Raw genomic sequence first — 14,689 nt, 5'->3', positions numbered from 1 at the left:
GCCAAGATGTTGACATTTCTGGGTATGTCTCACCTGTAACATAATAATAATAAAGATTATGATGATAATAATAATATTGTTATATTATTTTTAATAATATCACAAATCTGTCAATCAATCATATGTATTTCTTAAAAGCCCTTTTTTTGCATCAGCAGTAGTCACAAAGCATTTTAGAGATACCCAGTCTAAAAATCTAAGACCCATCAATGCATATGTCAAAGCACAGTTTTACATTATAAAGGAAACCTTTTATAAACAATGGCAACACTGCCATGGTGATCTGAGCCTTGCTGTTGGAAAATGACGTTAGTATCCGACTTTAGGTTGTCGCAGATGCACTTCACTTCTTGACTTTGGTCTACAGTCAGTTGCTTTAGCCTTACCACTTAAACGAGCCCTACTGTATGTTTGCCACTGAAAAATTAAAGACTCAGATCATCAAAAGCATAACATGAGTGTTGAATTGGTGTCTGTCTGAAATCAGAATTTGTCTAAGATGTTGCACTTTGTGCAAATGAAACTGTTATCCATCTAATGTTGCTATGCTGAATGAAACACACGGTTTTAAAGAAGGCATGTGTAAAATAATGGTGCCTAACTGCTCATTCAGCCTCTAATCTCAAATGAGCCAAGTGAATTTTGTACAAGCAATAATTTAAACCGATCAATGAGGTGCTAAGACAAAATGTGTTTCCTACTTTAGAGCAGGGGTGTCATACTCAGTCCATGGAGGGCCTAGTGTCTGTAGGTTTTTGTTTTTTCCTACAAGGAAGGAGCAAAAACCCACAGACACTCGGCCCTCCGTGAAATGAGTTTGACGTGTGCTTTCGAGTAAGGGCTGTCAAACCTATCAGGAACTCAATTAGAGAATCAACCACACCTGAGTACATTTCTGAATTCCAAATCAACCCCTACCCCCTACACCTACCACTTAGTCACTTATTGGCATTTGAAACGATCCGATAGGTTATAGCAATATGGTAATTGCTTCACCTTGACTTCTGATAGGCTGGATGCAATTGTGGCCATATTGCTTATACCTTTTCAATAATTTCTGATTCACAGACGTGTTTAGTCCAGGGTGTAGGATTTAGCGGTCAATTTGGAATTAGGAATCAAATGTAGTTCAGGGACTTACAGCTGTCCTTAATTAGCCAATGACATTAGAAGGGTCTGGGATTTGTTTAAAAGGAGCAACCAAAAAGCCTGCCAGATACAGCAAAAGGGATATTAAACTAGGGCTTATATCGGCCATTATTTTTTATTACTGGGAGGTTTCAATGCGCAAAATGTCCGTGAAGATTGGAATCACTTTCAGGTGGGTTTTTAAAAGTATTGCTCTAGTTTGTTTCCCTTGTCCTTCAGGTGTTACAGGTAGCTATGTTTATAACATACGTTTTTATTTTATATATTTTCTTTTTTAGAGTTTCTTGGTTTTGTTGCCTGGTAATTGGTGGGATAACCTCTCCTACATCAAGTGAGTTTCTACACATTAATTTCAAGTAACAGTTGCGCTTCCAATTACTTCCAAGGCTGGCATTTTACTTTGTTTCTAACCTAGGTGATGGCGATCATGTACCAGGTTCTGATGCAGTATGTCTCTATGCAGGCTCACTTAGGTCTAAAGGATATGGAAAATACATCTCTCCAACAGCTCAATTGCAAGCGCAGCTGACCGAAGAGCAACAGAAACATCTGGCCTCCATCCTGCAAAAGCAACTGGCCCCCATGCCCCAGGCACCTCAGAAAATGTGGTATCCAGCTCAAATGCCCCAGCAGGAAAAGCAACTGGCCCCCATGCCCCAGCTACCTCAGCAAGTGTGGTATCCAGTTCAAATTCCCCAGCAGCAAAAGCAACCAGCTACTGGGCCTCAGCAGCAGAGGGAACTGACCACCATGCCCCAGAAGCAACCGGCTCCAATGGATATACCGCAGAAACAACCAACAGCTATGCCCCAGCAAACATGGTATCCGGCTCAAATGCAGCAGAAGCAACCGGCCACCATTCACCAGCAAGTGTGGCATTCAGCTCAAAAGCCGCAAAAGCAACCAGCTACTGAACCTCAGCAACAGAAGGAACCGGCCGCCATAAGCCAGCAACCTCAGCAAGTGTTGCATCCAGCTCAAAAGCAACTGACTGCCATGCCCCAGCAAGTGTGGTATCCAGCTCAAAAGCCCCAGCAGCAGAAGCAACCCGCCGCTGAACCTCGGCAGCAGATTGACCTGACCGCCATGCCCCAGCCTCAGCAAATGTGGCATCCAGCTCAATTTCCCCAGGAGCAATCCGTCCCTATGCGTCAACTGCAGAAGGATCTGACCGCCATTCCACCACAACTGTGGCATTCCGCTCAAATTCCCCAGCTGCATAAGCAACCGGCTGGAATGTTTCAGCAAGTGTGGCAACTGGCCCCCATTCCCCAGCAGCCTCATGACGTGTGGTATCCAGCTAAAATGGTCCAGAAGCAACGTGCCGCTGCAACTCTGCGGCAGAAGGAACTGATCACCATGCCTCAGCAAGTGTGGTATCCAGCTCAAATGCCCCAGGAGCAGAAGCAACCGGCCACCATAACGCAGCAAGAGTTGCATCCAGTGCACGTTTCCCAGCAGCAACAGGAACCGGCCACCATACCCCAGCAAGTGAGATATCCAGGTCAAATGCCACAGAATCATCTGGCCTCCATGCCTCTGCCGCAGAAGCAACCGACCGCCATGCCCCAGCAAGGGTGGCATCCAGCTCCAATGCTGCAGACGCAACTGGCCCCAATGCCTATCCTGCAGAAACTACCAACAGCTATACTCCAGCAAACATGGTATCCAGCTCAAATGTCCCAGCAGCAGAAACTGGCCACCATGCTGCAGAAGCAACCAGCCCCAATGCCTCAACCGCAGAAGGAACAGGCCACCCTGCCCCCGCAAGTGTGGCATCCAGCTCAAATGCCACAGCAGCAAAAGCAACCAGCTACTGAAACTCGGCAGCAAATTGAACCGACCGCCATGCCCCAGCCACCTCAGCAAGTGTGGCATCCAAATCAATTTCCTCAGGAGCAGAAGCAACCAGCCCCTATGCATCTACCGCAGAAGGAACTGACTGCCATACCCCAACTGCTGCAAACGGCTCAAATGCCCCAGCAGCATACGCAACCGGCTGCCATGCTTCAGCAAGTGTTGCATCTGGCACAGAAGCAACCGGCCCCTATGTCCCAGCAGCCTCACGACGTGTGGTATCCAGCGAAAATGGTCCAGAAGCAAAAAGTCGCTGCACTGACCGCCATGCCAAAGACTCATCAGCAAGTGTGGCATCCAGCTCAATCTCCCCAGCAACAGAAGCAACCGGCCTCCACCCCTCTACCGCAGGAGCAGCCGACCACCGTATCCCAGCAAGTGTGGTATCCAGCTCAAATGTCCCTGCAGCGGAAGCTACACACTGCCATGCCACAGCAGCAACTGACCGCCATGCCTCAGCAGAAGCACTACCAAAGCACTGAAGATGGTGCCTTTGGTAGCGCTCAGGCCAGCATCGTTGAACAGTCTGGTGTCATCCCAATCTATTCTTACAGTTCCAAATCGCACTACGAGAATGGCAGAACTGTCTTTTCCCAAATCAGCTACACTCCTAGGGAGGCAATGCCTGTTGACAGTGGAAATGCTCCCAAGGACGGTTATGTTAGCTTTGGTGCACCAAGCATATATCCACCACTAGTGAAGGATTCTGCAAGGTAATGGTTCACTTTAACCTGCTCTGAACTTTGCTCTCTGAATTTGAAGTCCTTTGTACTAACCATATATCTATCAACAGGAAAATGTAATGGATTCATCCTCTAGAAGCTCTAATGGTGAGAATTGTTTAACATTGGTTACTTAACATTCTGTGCTGCTGACACTGCATTTCTTTCTGCTTTTGTTTCGACCAGGACGTTGCTGGTGCTCTTGCTACTCCAGAGTTATGGAATCAATAAACAACTTTACTTTCAAAAATGCCTTGTCTCTTTGAAGTAATGATTCTCGTGTGTCCATTGCTTGCGAATTGAGAACATGTGGTGCGCAGTCTTGTAAAAATGACTGTTCAGTTAATTCTTTGGTTGTTCATCTTTTACCTTTGCTACTGGTTGTTCAAAATAAAAGCTTGGGTCTACATGAGAGTATTAGTGAAGGGGTGAGTTGTCAGACATTCCTCATGTTCATACTTTAGATGTAGGCATGCATTGTATACAGTGAGACTTGTCTTCAACCTCAGTGTAAGTTGTTGGTGAGTAAATTAACATATAGGGAATTGTTTTTAGATGGTCAGACCATGGCTCATTTAGCTATTAGAATTGAGTGACTTTTTGGTTTCAAACTTGTATTTGGCCTTCCATAGCCCACACCACAAACGGCAAAGAGTTAAATCAGTTTATAAGTGTCTGTTCCATATCTAGGTGATGCCTACAATGTTTTGGCTGCTTCAACCCCTGTTGGCACATCTACCTCCATACTTCTGTTTGTCTGGGTTACCTTCAGATGCGTCATACAATTGTGGGGTCAGAGGGAAATGTATTTATGTTCGGGAGTCAATTTTCCATAATGGTCAGTTTGTAGGCCAAACCGTTCTGAAGCTATAGATGTTTTTGAGACTGCATTTTGGGGTGTCTGACCAACACCACTGTAGCTCGGCCCCTGTCCACCGCAGATGCGTAAGGGCGACAGGCGGATGCAGTGGATTGAGAAGCAGCCCATTCTAAATGTTCTAACTTCAAATGGATTTTGATGGGCCTTTTACTTTGATTTGCATAAACTCTTCACTTGTAGCCCATTCCTCCTTGTCCATTTAATGATTTTTAATTTTACCTTTATTTAACTAGGCAAGTCGGTTAAGAACAAATTCTTATTTTCAATGACTGCCTAGGAACAGTGGGTTAACTGCCTGTTCAGGGGCAGAATGACAGATTTGTACATTGTCAGCTTGGGGGTTTGAACTTGCAACCTTCCGGTTACTAGTCCAACGCTCGAACTACTAGGCTACGCCCCAATGTACCACAGGCTCTTATAGAATGGTTTTGGTGTATTTGATTTTTACGGTTCAACCTATCAATTAAATATATTCTGTACAGACTGTCTCCAAACATGTCATTTTTTCTTAACCAGTTATTAATTTAACTGCGTATGAGAATTCAGCCCTTAAATGGATCCATTAAGTTCCGAGGAAGCTGGTAGGCACTAGCATGACAGTTGAGCTAGCAGGATTTTTGGACATATTTACCTGTTGTAGTTGACTGTTTGGCCGCAGACTCATTAACACGAATGTAATTGTATGTGCATATAATTTTCTACAAGGAGTTATACTTTGTCCAACAGCAATCTCTTGTCTAGCGTACATCAGACAACTTCATTTAATTTGTCACCGTATGGAATTTTTGGACACAGTCTAATGTGTGTGCTGCCTTTTTGCACAACACATTTCTTCCCGGACCACTGAGGTTGCACCTGCAAAAGCCCCTGGCAAGAACTTCATTAGCCTGCATTAAAAGGTTCACTTGATTAAGCTCACACAGTGCAATGGAAAGTTATATTTCCCTCTATAAAACCATCGGATTGGTCCACGATCCTGTAGACCCAAATTGCTACAGACCTATATCTATCCTACCCTGCCTTTCTAAGGTCTTCGAAAGCCAAATCAACAGATTACCGACCATTTCGAATCCCGCCGTACCTTCTCTGCTATGCAATCTGGTTTCAGAGCTGGTCATGGGTGCACCTCAGCCACGCTCAAGGTCCTAAAAGATATAACCGCCATCGATAAGAGATTATTGTGCAGCAGTATTCATCGACCTGGCCAAGGCTTTCGACTCTGTCAATTACCGCATTCTTATTGGCAGACTCCACAGCCTTGGTTTCTCAAATGATTGCCTCGCCTGGTTCACCAACTATTTCTCTGATATAGAGTTCAGTGTGTCAAATCGGAATGCCTGTTGTCCGGACCTCTTGCAGTGTCTATGGGTGTGCCACAGGGTTTAATTCTCAGGCCGACTCTTCTCTGTATATATCAAGGATGTCGCTCTCGCTGCTGGTGATTCTCTGATCCACCTCTCCGCAGACGACACCATTCTGTATACTTCTGGCCCTTCTTTGGACACTGTGTTAACTAACCTCCAGATGAGCTTCAATGACATACAACTCTCCTTCTGTGGCCTCCAACTGCTCTTAAATGCAAGTAAAACTAAATGCATGCTCTTCAACCGATCACTGCCCGCACCTGCCCGCTTGTCCAGCATCACTACTCTGGACGTTTGTGACTTAGAATATGTGGACAACTACAAATACCTAGGTGTCTGGCTAGGCTGTAAATTCTCCTTCCAGACTCGCATTAAGCATCTCCAATCCAATATTAAATCTAGAATCTGCTTCCTATTTCGCAACAAAGCCTCCTTCACTCATGCTGCCAAACATACCCTTGTAAAACTGACTATCCTACCGATCCTTGACTTCGGTGATATCATCTATAAAATAGCCTCCATAACTCTACTCAACAAATGTAATGCCATCTATCACAGTGCCATCCGTTTTGTCACCAAAGCCCCATATATTACCCACCACTACGACCTGTACGCTCTCGTTGGCTGGCCATCGCTTCATACACGTCGCCAAACCCACTGGCTCCAAGTCTTTGCTAGGTAAAGCTCCACCTTAGCTCACTGGTCACCATAACAACACCCACCCGTAGCACGCGCTCCAGCAGGTATATCTCACTGGTCACCCCCGAAGCCAATTCCTCCTTTGGCTGCCTTCCAGTTCTCTGCTGCTAATGACTGGAACAAACTGCAAAAATCACTGAAGCTGGAGACAAATATCTCCCTCACTAGCTTTAAGCACCAGCTGTCAGAGCAGTTCACAGATCACTGCACCTGTACATAGCCCATCTGTAAACAGCCCATCCAACTACCTCGTTCCCATACTGTATTTATTCATCTTGCTCCTTTGCAACCCAGTATCTCTACTTGCACATTCACCTTCTGCACATCTTCCATTCCAGTGTCTAATTGCTATATTGTAATTACTTTGCCACCATGGCCTATTTATTGCCATACCTCATTTGCACTCACTGTATACAGATTTTTCTTTTTTTCTAATGTATTATTGACTGTACGTTTGTTTATCCCATGTGTATCTGTGGTTTTTGTCGCGCTGCTTTGCTTTATCTTTGCCAGGTCGCAGTTGTAAATGAGAACTTGTTCTCAACTGGCCTAACTGGTTAAATAAAGGAGAAATAAAAAAATAAGAACAAGTACATTTTTCTAAACCAAGTATTGTTGGTGAAATCCTCTAACTACATAGTATGAGAACTCATACCTTAAATGGATCCATTCAAATTCCAATGATAAAGCCGGCAAGGCACTAGCAGGGAAGCTTAGCTAGCATTATGTGTCACATGGAACTGACAAAGGGGTTTCATTTCAAGCTAAAGTGTACTATTAGCTGGCTGGTTCCCTAGCTGATGTAATTATTTGTTTCCCAGAGCCGTTTGCTTTTCTAGTTAGAGCCTAATGTTAGCTAGCTGACATTGGACCTGGTTGGTTAGCTCCCAGCACTGTGGCATTGTTGCCACTTTGTTCATTGTTGTTTAACTAGCTAACATTAGCTGGCTGGCTCGTTAGCTAACGTTACCTCACGTGTGTACAACACCCGTTGAATATGGCCGGTGTCAATAAACGTCTGCAAGAAAGCGTCATGCAATTGGTTCCAGCAGAACTGGTTAGGCTGTTTTCATGTTATCCAGAGGTAAACAAATCATTGGCCAGAGTGTCAAGTGTGTGTGCTCTGAAAGCGAAATGAGATGGGTGGGGCTAAAGCTTATTAAGAGGGTGTGAACGATGCTTAATGGGTGTAGACAAAGAAGAGCTCAACTAGATACCAAAACATTCAAAGGTGATTTTCTCAAAAGTGAGATTAAAAGATGATCAACTTTCAAAGCAGAATTACTTTCCCATTGTTCCTCAAATGCGGTGTATGATATACCATTTTGTAGCTTTGAGTCTCTACTTTTAACACAATTTCAGATTTTACTACATAAGACGAAATCCAGGTGGTGAGTCACATATGGAATCATGTAGCAACAAAAACAAGTGTTAAACAAAATGAAATATATTTGAGATTCTTCAAATTAGCCACCCTTTGCCTTGATGACAGATTTGCACACTCTTGGCATTCTCTCGACCAGCTTCATGAGGTAGTCACTTGGAATGCATTTCAATTAACAGGTGTGCCTTGTAAAAAGTTCATTTGTGGAATTTATTTCCTTCTTGTGTTGTGACAAGGTAAGGGTGGTATACAGAAGATAGCCATATTTGGTAAAAGACCAAGTCCATATTATGGTGAGAACCATTCAAATAAGCAAAGGGAAACGACAGTCAGGAACATTTCAAGAACTGAACGTTTCTTCAAGTGCATCAAGAGCTATGGTGAAACTGGCTCTCATGAGGACCACCACAGGAAAGGAAGACCCAGAGTTACCTCTGCGGAAGAGGATAAGTTCATGAGAGTTACCAGACTCAACAATTGCAGCCCAAATAAATGCTTCACAGAGGTAGAGTAACAGACACATCTCAACATCAACTGTTCAGAGGAGACTGCGTGAATCAGGCCTTCATGGTCGAATTGCTGCAAAGAAACCAATACCAAAAGATACCAGTAAGAAGAGACTTACTTGGGCCAAGAAACACGAGCAATGGACATTAGACCGGTGAAAATCTGTCCTTTGGTCTGATGAGTCCAAATTTGAGATTTGTGGTTCCAACCGCCGTGTCTTTGTGAGACGCAGGCAGGGTAGGTGAACGGATGATCTCTGCATGTCTGGTTCCCACCATGAAGCATGGAGGACAAGTTGTGATGGTGTGGGGGTGCTTTGCTGGTGACACAGTCTGTGATTTATTTAGAAATCAAGGTACACTGGCTACCACGACATTCTGTAGCTATACGCCATCCCATCTGGTTTGTGCTTAGTGGGACTATCGTTTGTTTTTCAATAGGACAATGACCCAACACACTTCCAGGCTGTGTAAGGACTATTTGACCAAGAAGGAGAGTGATGGAGTGCTGCATCAGATGACCTGGACTCCACAATCACCCGACCTCAACCCAATTGAGATGGTTTGGCATGAGTTGGACCATAGAGTGAAGGAAAATCAGCCAACAAGTGCTCAGCAAATGTGGGAACTCCTTCAAGACTGTTGGAAAAGCATTCCCTGATGAAGCTGGTTGAGAGAATGCCAAGAGTGTGCACAGCTGTCACCAATACAAAGTGAGGCTACTTTGAAAAATCTAAAATATATTTTTGCACAACACACTTCCACCGGACCACTGAGGTTGCACCTGCAAAAGCCCCTGGCAGGATCTTAATTAGCATGAAATAAAGGTGCACTTGATTAAGCTCACCCAGTGCAATGGGTAGGAAGAGTTCACTCTTTATTAATTAAAACCACTGGTTTTGTCCATGATGCGCAAACCCTCCAGCACACCAGCTGAATGAAATCAAGCGCACCTAATCTCAATTGGGAAATTGGACCAATGGAAATGATGTTCAGTGGCTTGCAGGTGTACCTAATTAACCAGCAAGATTAGAAGGGTCTAGGATTCCTTTCTAAGGTGCAGCAGAAAAGACAACCAGATACAATGTCAGGAATCTCCTGGTAAGGCTTCTGGCAACCATTAGTTCTGAATACTGAGGTTTTGATGAGAAATAGCTGTGAGTTTTGAAATGTCTTTGAGGTAAGTTGTATGGCTCTAGTTTGATTCCCTTGTCTTCCATGTTTTACAGGTACCTGTATTTAACTGACTAGGATATTTTTATTTAGAATTTCTTGGATTTGTTGCCTGCTAATTGGAGGCATAACCTGTTATCCTCCACCTAAAGGTGTGTTTTGTTCTGCACATTTAATTCAGTAAAATTAAATGTGTATAAATGCAGAACTTAAAATGCTGGCATTTTTACGATTTTGAAACTTCATTTTCTTTTGTAGGTAATTATAGATACATTCCCCAAAATCAAGTAAAAGTAACTGGCTACAATGCAGCGGAAGCTACCGGCTCCCGTGCCTCAGCAGGTGAAGCAGCCACCCATAATGCCTCTGCAAGCATCACGACTGGCCCAAATACCTTAGCTGAAGCAACTGGCCACAATGCTTCATCAAGCGCCACGACTGGTCCAAATGCCTTAGCTGAAGCAACTGGCCACAATGCTTCATTTTTTTTATTTATCCATTGTTTTACCAGGTAAGTTGACTGAGAACACGTTCTCATTTGCAGCAACGACCTGGGGAATAGTTACAGGGGAGAGGGGGATGAATGAGCCAATTGTTAACTGGGGTTTATTATGTGACCGTGATGGGTTTGAGGGCCAGATTGGGAATTTAGCCAGGACACCGGGGTTAACACACCTACTCCTACAATAAGTGCCATGGGCTCTTTAATGACCTCAGAGAGTCAGGACACCCGTTTAACGTCCCATCCGAAAGACCGCACCCTACACAGGGCAGTGTCATTGGGCAATGGGATATATATGTATGTTTTAGACCAGAGGAAAGAGTGCCCCCTACTGGCCCTCCAATACCACTTCCAGCAGCATCTGGTCTCCCATCCAGGGACTAACCAGGACCGACCCTGCTTCGCTTCAGAAGCAAGCCAGCAGTGGAATGCAGGGTGGTATGCTCATCAAGTGCCATGACTGGCCCAAATGCCTCAGATGAAGTAACTGGCCACAATTCCCTGGCAGCGGAAGCAACTGGCCACAGTGCCACGCAAGCGGCCACCCATAATGCCTCGGCAAGTGTGGCAACTGGCCCAAATACCTTAGGTGAAGCAACTGGCCACAGTGCTTCATCAAGTGCCACGACTTTCCTAAATACCTTAGGTGAAGCAACCGGCCACGGTACCTCAAGTGCAGAATCTGGTTCAAATGCCTCGGCAGAAGCGACGGGCGCCCTTGCGGCGGGCGCCCTTGCCCCCGGCGGGAGCGGCGGGCGCCCTAGCCCCCGGCGGGAGCGGCGGGCGCCCTTGCCCCCGGCGGAAGCGGCAGGCCTTGAACAGGAGGGCCAACTCCTCAAGCAACATGGATTTTAGCAGCAGTGATGTTTCTCAGGATTTTGGGTATGAGGGTGACAATGAAAGCACCCAATGTGTCAGCTCCAGCAGTGTTCAAGGCAGCATCGTTGAACAGTCAGAATGGCAATACTGTCTACTCCCAAACCTGCCACACCACTGGGTAGGTTATACCTCTCGGACTGTAGTGACGTTGGCATCTCTGAACCAAGCAACCTGCTAAAATAGCCCCGCCACAAGGGAACGGCTACTGGGATGAAATGTAATGTGCAACTTTTACACTCACCTGCACTTTGTTCTGATTTTGAAATCCGTTGTACTAATCATCTGTCAACAGAATTGCAATGGTAGATTCATCCTTTGGATGACAATTCCGAGTTGTTGCTGACACTTTCTTTAAGCTTCCACTGTATGCTTTTGCATCGATCAGGGAGTTGCTGCTGCTCATTCTACCCTGCATTACTTGTAATTACAATAAAATATTGTACCTTTTTAAAAGTGTCCTTGTTTTTTGATCTACTGTGTTTTTAATGTCTACCTCTGCCTGGATGGCAGGAAGCTTGGCCCCAGTAAAGTACTAGGCCGTTCGCGCTACCGAATGCAACAGTGAAATGCTTACTTACGAGCCTGTAAGCAACAATGCAGTTTAAAAACAAATAATACTAAGAATAGGAAATAAAAGTAACAAGTAATTAAAGAGCAGCAGTAAAATAACAAGTGAGACTCTATACAGGGGCGTACAGAGTCAATGTGTAGGTGCACCGTTTTAGTTGAGGTAATATGTAGGTGGAGTTATTAAAATGACAATGCATAGATGATAACCACAGAGAGTAGCAGCGGTGTAAAGGAGGGGGGGGATGCAAGTAGTCTGATTAGCCGTTTGACTAGATGTTCAGGAGTCTTATGGATTGGGGGTAGAAGCTTTTTAGAAGCCTCTTGGACCTAGACTTGGTGCTCCGGTACCACTTGCCGTGCGGTAGCAGAGAAACCAGTCAATGACTAGGGTGGCTGGAGTCTTTGACACATTTTAGGGCCTTTCTCTGTCATGGCCTGGTACAGAGGTCCTGGGTGGCAGGAAGCTTGTCCCCAGTGATGTACTAGGCCGTTCACACTACCCTCTGTAGTGCCTTGCGGTCGGAGGCTGAGCAGTTGCCATACCGGGCAGATATTCAACCAGTCAGGATACTCTTGATGGTGCAGCTGTAGAACCTTTAGAGAATATGAGGATCCATGCCAAATCTTTTCAGTCTCCTGAGTGGGAATAGGTTTTGTCGTGCTGGCTTCACGACTGTCTTGGTGTGCTTGGAACATGTTCGCTTGTTGGTGATGTGGACACACAGCCTGGTTCCTCTCTAGGTTTCTTCCTAGGTTTTGGCCTTTCTAGGGAGTTTTTCCTAGCCACTGTGCTTCTACACCTGCATTGCTTGCTGTTTGGGGATTTAGGCTGGGTTTCTGTACAGCACTTTGAGATATCAGCTGATGTACGAAGGGCTATATAAATACATTTGATTTGACACCAAGGAACTTGAAGCTCTCAACCGCCTCTACTACAGCCCCGTCGATGAGAATGGGGGAATGCTCTGTCCTCTCTTTCCTGTAGTCCACAATCATCTCCTTTGTCTTGATCACATTGAGGGAATGGTTGTTGTCCTTGCACCACACGGCCAGGTCTCTGACCTCCCTATAGGCTGTCTCGTTGTCTGGTCAGGCTTACCACTGTCAACAAACTTAATGATGGTGTTGGAGTAGTGCCTGGCCGTGCTGTCATGAGGGGACTGAGCACGCACCCCTGAGTGGCCCCGTGTTGAGGATCAGTGTGGCGGATGTGTTATTACCTACCCTTACCACCTGGTGGCGGGCCGTCAGGAAGTCCAGGATCCAGTTGCAGAGGGAGGTGTTTAGTCCCAGGGTCCTTAGCTTATTGATGAGCTTTGAGGGCACTATGATGTTGAATGCTGAGCACTAGTCAAAGAATAGCAAAGAATAGCAGTGTGGAGTGCAATAAAATTGCATCTATGGATCTGTTAGGACGGTATGCAAATTGTAGTGGGTCTAGGGTTTCTGGGATAATGGGGTTGATGTGAGCCATGACCTGCCTTTCAAAGCACTTCATAGCTACAGACGTGAGTGCTACGGATTGGTAGTCATTTAGGCAGGTTACCTTAGTGTTCTTGAGCACAGGGACTATAGTGGTCTCCTTATAACATGTTGGACAGGGAGAGGTTTAAAATGTCAGTGAAGACACTTGCCAGTTGGTCAGCACCTGCTCGCAGTACACGTCCTGGTAATCTGTCAAGCCCTACGGTCTTGTGAATGTTGACCTGTTTAAAGGTCTTACGGAGAGCGTGATCACACAGCCTTCCTGATCAGCTTTTGCTCTGATGCATGTTTCAGTGTTATTTGCCTCGAAGTGAGCATAGAAGTATTTTAGCTCGTCTGGTAGGCAGGTGTCACTTGGCAGCTCTCGGCTGTGCTTCCCTTTAGTCTGTAAAGGTTCGCAAGCCCTGCCACATCCGACGAGTGTCAGAGCCGGTGTAGTAGGATCAATCTTAGTCCTGTATTGACGCTTTGCCTGTTTGATGGTTCATCGGAGGGCATAGCGGGATTTCTTATAAGCGTCCGGGTTGGCGTCCCGCTCCTTGAAAGCGGCAACTCTAGCCTTTAGCTCAGTGCAAATGTTGCCTGTAATCCATGGCTTCTGGTTGGGTTATGTGCGTACGGTCACTGTGGGGACGACGTCATTGATGCACTTATTGATGAAGCCAATGACTGGTGCGGTGTAATCCTCAATGTCATCGGAGGAATCACGGAATATATTCCAGTCTGTGCTAGCAAAACAGTCATGTAGCTTAGCAGCTGCTTCATCTGACCACTTTTTTTTTTATCAAGTCACTGGTGTTTCCTGCTTAAATGATTGCTTGTAAGCAGGAGGATAGAATTATGGTCAGATTTGCCAAATGGAGGGTGAGGAAGAGCTTTGTATGCGTCTCTGTGTGTGGAGTAAAGGTGGTCCAGAGTTTTTTTTTTTTTTCCCTCTCGTTGCACATGTAACATGCTGATAGAAATATGGTAAGATGTATTAAAGTTGCCATACATTTAAGTCCCCGGCTACGAGGAGAACCGTCTCCCGGTGAGCGTTTTCCTTTTTGCTTATGGCAGAATACTGTTCATTCAATGCGGTCTTAGTGCCAGCCTCAGTCTGTGGTGGTATGTATACAGCTACAAAAAATACAGATAAACTCTCTAGGTAGATAGTGTGGCCTACAGCTTATCATGAGATATTCTTCCTCAGGCTGGCAATAGCTCGAGACTTCCTTAGATATCGTGCACCAGCTGTTATTTACAAAAATACATAGTCCACCGCCCCTTGCATGTTGATAATGTCATTGTTCAGCCATGACTCCGTGAAGCATAAGATATTACAATTTTGAATTAATCTTCCGTGTAGGTCATCTATTTTATTTTCCAAAGATTACACGTTTGCTAGCAGAATGGAAGGAAGTGGGGGTTTATTCGATCGCCTACTAAATCTCAGAAGGCAGTTCAGCCTCTGGCCCCCTTTTTCTCCACCTTCTCTTCACACAAATCACGGATCTGGGCCTGTCCCAAAAAAAGGCTT

The 14,689-nt window shown here is 45.3% G+C and overlaps 1 protein-coding gene and 1 long non-coding RNA gene across 2 annotated transcripts; both read left to right on the top strand.

The window, feature by feature from the left end:
- The first annotated feature begins 1,189 nt into the window (after nucleotides 1-1,189).
- Nucleotides 1,190-3,980, top strand: LOC124015208 (transcription factor SPT20 homolog). Its single transcript, XM_046330249.1, has 5 exons — nucleotides 1,190-1,321; nucleotides 1,428-1,480; nucleotides 1,613-3,719; nucleotides 3,800-3,836; nucleotides 3,915-3,980. Exons 1-4 carry the CDS (start codon nucleotides 1,284-1,286, stop codon nucleotides 3,807-3,809), a joined length of 2,208 nt encoding a protein of 735 aa, XP_046186205.1. The 5' UTR covers nucleotides 1,190-1,283; the 3' UTR covers nucleotides 3,810-3,836; nucleotides 3,915-3,980.
- Nucleotides 3,981-9,633: 5,653 nt separating this feature from the next.
- On the top strand, nucleotides 9,634-10,469 carry LOC124015214. The gene is made up of 3 exons (XR_006835111.1): nucleotides 9,634-9,741; nucleotides 9,828-9,886; nucleotides 9,993-10,469. It is a non-coding gene; the product is annotated as an uncharacterized LOC124015214 (long non-coding RNA).
- Nucleotides 10,470-14,689: the final 4,220 nt, after the last annotated feature.

Source organism: Oncorhynchus gorbuscha, linkage group LG26, assembly GCF_021184085.1.
Source record: "Oncorhynchus gorbuscha isolate QuinsamMale2020 ecotype Even-year linkage group LG26, OgorEven_v1.0, whole genome shotgun sequence".
NCBI classification, from domain to species: Eukaryota; Metazoa; Chordata; class Actinopteri; order Salmoniformes; family Salmonidae; genus Oncorhynchus; species Oncorhynchus gorbuscha.
This window is presented reverse-complemented; position numbering and strand designations above follow the sequence as displayed.